Genomic DNA, 5,953 nt, shown 5'->3' with positions numbered 1-5,953 from the left:
TGGATATGCATGTGTGAACCAGAATATCTGAAGAGACAGCCTTTAATTTCAGGGAACACCCCTTTGATAGTGCTGGAAGAGTTTCATCTCTCTTCCACAATAAAAAAAGTAGGCTTCAGCATAAAGATATTGTTCTCACTATCACTTCTTTAATGTGTGTATCTCTCCTGTCTATTTGAGATCTCTCAGAGGCTTTTTAATGCAAGCTTTCTGATGCATTTCTCAGAGAAGCTATATTATTTGGCAGACATCTGATACATCATTCAGGTACCTGCACTTATAGAATATCATATCTGCCTTCCAAAACACTCCATGAATCTAGATAGATTTATAGTTCTCAGTGACATCTTACCAGTTCAAATGAAATAATAGAAGTTTTTAATAGTCAATGATGCAAGCATACTTGACATTATTACTACACTGTCATTAAGAGTATTCAAATTTCACTAAGGCTTTATATTGGATGAAAATAAAAATAATTATGAGATTCATTCTCTTTAAGATTTTCTGAGCAGAAAACTTGGGTAGCTGTTGTTAGTGCACTGCTTGGACTCTGTTTTTCTTTTATCAAGCATGGATAATATCTCTCTAGTCCAATTTAATGTGACTGGAGCATTAAACACAGTGATATTATCAGTAAATTCCTCTTATAATAGCTCAGAGGCAATATTCTATGGCATTAAGGCATAGAGGTGAGAAAAGAAAACATGTAATGCATTTCTAATTTTCTTTTAACTCTGCTCACCTTGATATCAGTCCACCAGCTGCTTATTGACACATCTATCTGTCAAACCTCTCATAATAAATATGTCAGAAACATGCATAACAATTTATAGCACAAATAGATTTGTCTTTATCACTATCCTTGATAGCCAGTTTCACACTATATGTTTTAACTGAGCCTATAAGCTATACTATGAACAACTTTATACCATTCAATGTTTTAGTGCAGACATCTTTCTACTTTCTGTGTCATTCTGATTTTTTCTGATTTTTTTTTCCTCTAGTGCTAGTGCTATCACATTCATTAGTCTAATCTATCTACTGATTCTATCATTCTTCATTGTCATACATAAATTTTGATTCACAACTAATTCTTAACACAAGAATTAAAGTCTCCTCAATGTAGATGATCAGAGCTTCTGTATGAGAAGTATCTAGCCTCAAAACTAAATTACTCACTGGGTTTCTCATTCAGGTTTGCCTCATTACAGTGTTCATTACATACTTTATAATCTCTCTGTTTTACTCTCTTCTTAGCAGAGCCTTCTAAGTCAACTTCTGACACAAGTGTGCATTTTTCTTCTTTAAAAGTATTTTTTTAGATAACATATGGTGAATTAAAAAGCTTTCATGAGATGAATGGTCTCATTAACAGAACACCTGATAGAGAGATCATTGATAGTGACTTACTTAGAGATGAGACATTAACAAAATAGAGTATGAGAAGTATGTTAAGGGTGGCAAAATACTTGAAGATACTCTTCAGATCAATGATAAAGAGATCACAGAAAGTAATGCTCTCCTTGAAAAGTATGCTGTAATTGCATGAGATAGACATATTTCAGTCAGCAATAAGAGTCAGTTTGAGATTGGAATAGAGTCCACCCTCCTTGTGGGACTGGTTCACCCAGGCAAAGTGAGAGTGCTGAGAGTCAGTGGACACATTTGGATGTCAATAATAAAATGAAATAGGAATTTTCTTCATGTGACAAAGACAAACACACCAATAACCTTGGTGTTAATAGCCATGAACTTGTCTAGAGTATTATTGAAGGCCAGAATTTCAGTAGGGCAGACAAATGTAAAGTCTCTGATTGTCATTTAGACTTGAAACAAGAGAGATAAATATGTGCATATATATAACAGAAGATGAGAATGATCTTAAAATCAATTTGTTATTGCTTTCAGAGAAAGCATTGAAAGGGCTCATACTATTAACTGAGATAATCAGTTAAAGAAATATTCTTGAAGAGACCATCAACAATAGCAGCAGCTTTTACAGTGGGAGTGGGACATTAGACAAAAGCAATCACAGAGGAGCAGATGGTAATGGATAATGGGTGCAAAGAGGAAGAAATGGCTTTTTGACATATTGGTCATGCTATTTAGCAACAGGAATATTGATTCTAATATTATCCAAATGAGGCAATATGATAGTAAAAAGGTTGCAGAAAATTTGTTTTGGCTCTGCTGAAATAGTTTCTAAAAGATCATCTGAAGGATGTTATGTGACTCAGGACCTATGATCAGATGTAACCATATCTTAGTGATATTGCCCATAGCTCACTGACTAATATGTCACTTAAGCTTTTATAAAAGTTTCTCTGTCTTATCTTTATTAGTGACTTTCACAGCAGCTATAGTGGATCTATCCCTCTGGAGCTCTATAATAATACAGATCTTGGCCATTAAGACAAATATCAGATATTGTATATATATGTCAAGCTAATGTCATTCACAGCAGAAATATTAGATTTTTTCTTGTCTCTAAATGGCATTTTGATTCTGGAATACTGCCAATGAAGAGCATGACCCTATTTGATATCATTAGTAATAATCAACCAATACAACATTGCCTCTCAAATCTTCACAGCCAGTCACTCACACTCTGAGAATTCTATATCATATGTCCTATGAAGTTCTGGCTCTTGTTCTTCTCTTTGCTGATCATCTTATCTCTCTATATCAATTATCATAGCTCATATCATGGCTCTATGTGTTAGGCTCAAGCTGCATGTGATCAATTAGCACATGATAAACTAACATGGCTTCATGTTCAAGCCTTCCATTAGAGTTCACTGTATATACTAGTATTGACTCCCTGTGCTTCAAAGCTTTGTGTGACTAGCTTGAGAGTAGAATGAGAAGGAATAAACTTTAGCTTGAAGCTGAGGATTACCAGCAAGAGCAAGCTTCTTAAATACTAAACAAGATCTGCTAATAATACTACTTACTTATTGTATATCTCTCTGTTTCTGTGCTCATTGTCCTGGAGCATCATTACCATACATAAAAGGCTGATTGTGTGTTGCTGAGCAATGCTATTGCATCAAAAGACAATGACAGACTTGGCTAGTTGTGATGACTAAGCCTTATCCCATGGCCTTAAGTGCTTATTCTGGCACTCTGACTAAGCATAAATAGAGGTCAAGTCAAGGGAAGAAAATAGAAAATTGTAACATTACCCCCTCCTTAAGACCATCATTCTGATGGCTTAATTTAGGGATAGTTCATAGTTGTATATGGCTTCATCAGCATTCATTATCTTTTTGTTTACCCACTGGTTAGATTCTGGTCCATAGCCCTTCCAGCTGACCAGATAGTTGACTGTGGTCATTATACCACCCTCTTTTGCCTTGATTTTTTGTAGTTTATAGTTCAAAACTTGGTCGACTTCATAATGTTCTTTGTCATTGATAAGGTCCAGAGGTGGTGGTGGTGGTCATTCCTGATTAGAAAATGCTGGTGTGATGTAGGGTGCTAGTAATATCTCATTAAAGACATCGTGAATCCTCCAGGTTTTGGGTAGTCAGAGTTTACAGGTGCTAGCCCCTACTTTTGAGGTTATTGTGAAGGGGCCAGTGTGTTTATCCACCAACTTGCATTTGGGTCATGGCAAGTGGAGATTGGTGGTGTCCAACCAGACTTTGTTGCTGATCAAGTAATTGTGGGCCAGCTGACAATGTTTGTTGTATTGGGTTGTCATAGTTTTAGCTGCTTTTTCAAGAGTGGCTTCAGTTTCTTTATGGATTTTTGCCATGATGGCCACAAAGTCACCAGATGCCAGAGTGGTCATCTGATATCATTATGTTTGTGTAATGTTGGGGTGTCAACTATAATTAACAAAACATGAGGCTTTTCCCATTGCTGAGTGTACCCAGTTATTGTGCTGGAAGGCAGTGAGAGCTAGCCATTCCACCCAGTCATCTTGTCAATAGTTTATGAAGAGGCAGAGGTACTTTTCCACCTCTTGATTCATGTGTTCCATCTGTCTATCGGTTTGGGAATGGTATGCAGTAAATGCATTGTGTTTGATGTTTAAAAGATGATAAAAGTCATCTAGGAACTTTGAGACAAATTGAGATCCTCGATCAGAGATGATCACTTGCGGCATGCTGTATTTAGTGTAAACTTCATTCTGCAAGACCTTTGCCCATCCCTTGGAGGTTAATTCAGTGGAGCAGGCAATGGAAATGATGGATTTTGAGAACTGATTGACTATGATGAGGATTGCATTATAGCTGTTGCAATCAGAGAGGCTGGTAATCATGTTGACTGAGATGTGGGTCTAGGGTGATGATGGAACTTCATTTGAGTGAAGCAGTGCAGCTCGGGCCTGAGTTGATGACTTGTTGCATTGGCAAACTTTGCATGCTTTGATATATGTGGTAATATTGTTTCCCATCTTGGGCCACCAGTACTCTCATAACACCAATTCCTTGGTTTTGGCTATGCCAGAGTGACCAGCTGTGGCATGATCATGGCAGGCAGTGATGATCTCACTATGCAACCCCTGATCCCACAGGATGTAGACCCACCCATCATAGTGGATTAATCCTCCTTCCTTCATCATCCCCCATTCATGATTGAGAGATAGGGCCACTCATTGATCCCACTTGTGGTTGTCCCAAGTGGCACTTTTAATTCATTCATGGATCTCCTCCTCCATGGGCATTATCATGGCCCTAAAATGTTCAGGCCATAATAATATCACTCCCTCATTATCGGTCCCCCCCTGATCATTGTCTGTCCATTGGCTCAGGAGATCAGCTTTTTTGTTTGCCATACTGGCTTTGTGATGGAGTCTGTACTGATATTGACTAAGTTCAGTGACCCATCTGGCTTGCTGGCAGTTTAGCTTCTGCAGTTGTTGAAAATATCATAAGTTTTAATGATTGGTCCAGATCTCAAAAACTTCTATAGCCCTGATGAGATAATGCCACCATTCTTCCAAGGCAGGCATAATGGCAAGGAGTTCCTTGTTATAGATCTCATAATTTTGCTCAGTGATCATGAGTGCCTTGGATAGAAATGCAACAGGGTGCCATTTCTTGTCTTGTTCCTGAGATAGGACAGCCCCAACTGCTCCTCCACTCAAGTCAGCCTCAACTTGGAATTTTCCTTCCTGTGTTGGTATGGTGAGGATCACATCCTCAGCAAGCCATTGTTTGAGGTCATCAAATGCACTCTGTTAGGATAATCCCCAGGTCCATGGGGCATTACTGGTTAGCTGCGTCATTGGGTGGACAGTTTTGCTGTAGTCCCAAATGAAGCACCAGTAAAAGTTTGTGAATCCAAGAAATGACTGCAGCTCTTTTTTCCTGGTTGGCTCTGGCCACTCCATTACTCCAGCAATTTTGATGGGGTCCATCCAAATACTTCCTTCTGAGATAATGACCCCAAGGTACTCTGTCTTGAGCACCTCAAATTCACACTTCTCCACCTTGAGGAATAATTTGTGCTTCCTCATGAGGGCTAATACCTGCCATACTAGTCTCCGATGTTCCTCTTTTGTTTTGGACATGATTAAGATGTCATCAAGATAGATGGTAACCTTCCTGGTGGTGATAAGATCTTTGAATATGTCATTCATCATCCATTGGAAAGTCGCTGGGGAGTTAGTGAGTCTGAAGAACATGACCATCAGCTCGAACAGTCCTCGGTTTGTCCTGAATGCCACTTTCCATTTGTCCCCCTCCTTAATGCAGACATTGTTATATCCCCATTGGACATTGAGCTTGGTGTAATATTTAGCACCCCAGAGTTTGTCCATTAACTCTGAGATCAATAGGAGAGGGTATCGGTTTTGATCATCATTTTGTTAAGCTTTCAATAGTCTTGGACTGGTCAGAGCTTGCCATCTTTCTTTTTGATGAAGAAGAATGGTGATGCCATGAGAGATTTCAAGAGTCTGATGTGTCTGCTGGACAAGTTCTCATCTAAGAACTTG

General features: G+C 38.6%; 1 protein-coding gene across 1 annotated transcript; it reads right to left on the bottom strand.

The window, feature by feature from the left end:
- Positions 1-647: 647 nt before the first annotated feature.
- On the bottom strand, positions 648-1,824 carry BT62DRAFT_924499 (uncharacterized protein; the record flags this gene model as incomplete). Its single annotated transcript, XM_043184617.1, has 6 exons — positions 648-671; positions 746-784; positions 1,229-1,305; positions 1,414-1,538; positions 1,609-1,648; positions 1,728-1,824. The coding sequence occupies 6 exons, from the start codon at positions 1,822-1,824 to the stop codon at positions 648-650; spliced, it is 402 nt and encodes a 133-aa protein (XP_043033227.1).
- Positions 1,825-5,953: the final 4,129 nt, after the last annotated feature.

This window comes from Guyanagaster necrorhizus, assembly GCF_019112545.1.
Source record: "Guyanagaster necrorhizus MCA 3950 unplaced genomic scaffold BT62scaffold_63, whole genome shotgun sequence".
In the NCBI taxonomy this organism is placed as follows: Eukaryota; Fungi; Basidiomycota; class Agaricomycetes; order Agaricales; family Physalacriaceae; genus Guyanagaster; species Guyanagaster necrorhizus.
This window is presented reverse-complemented; position numbering and strand designations above follow the sequence as displayed.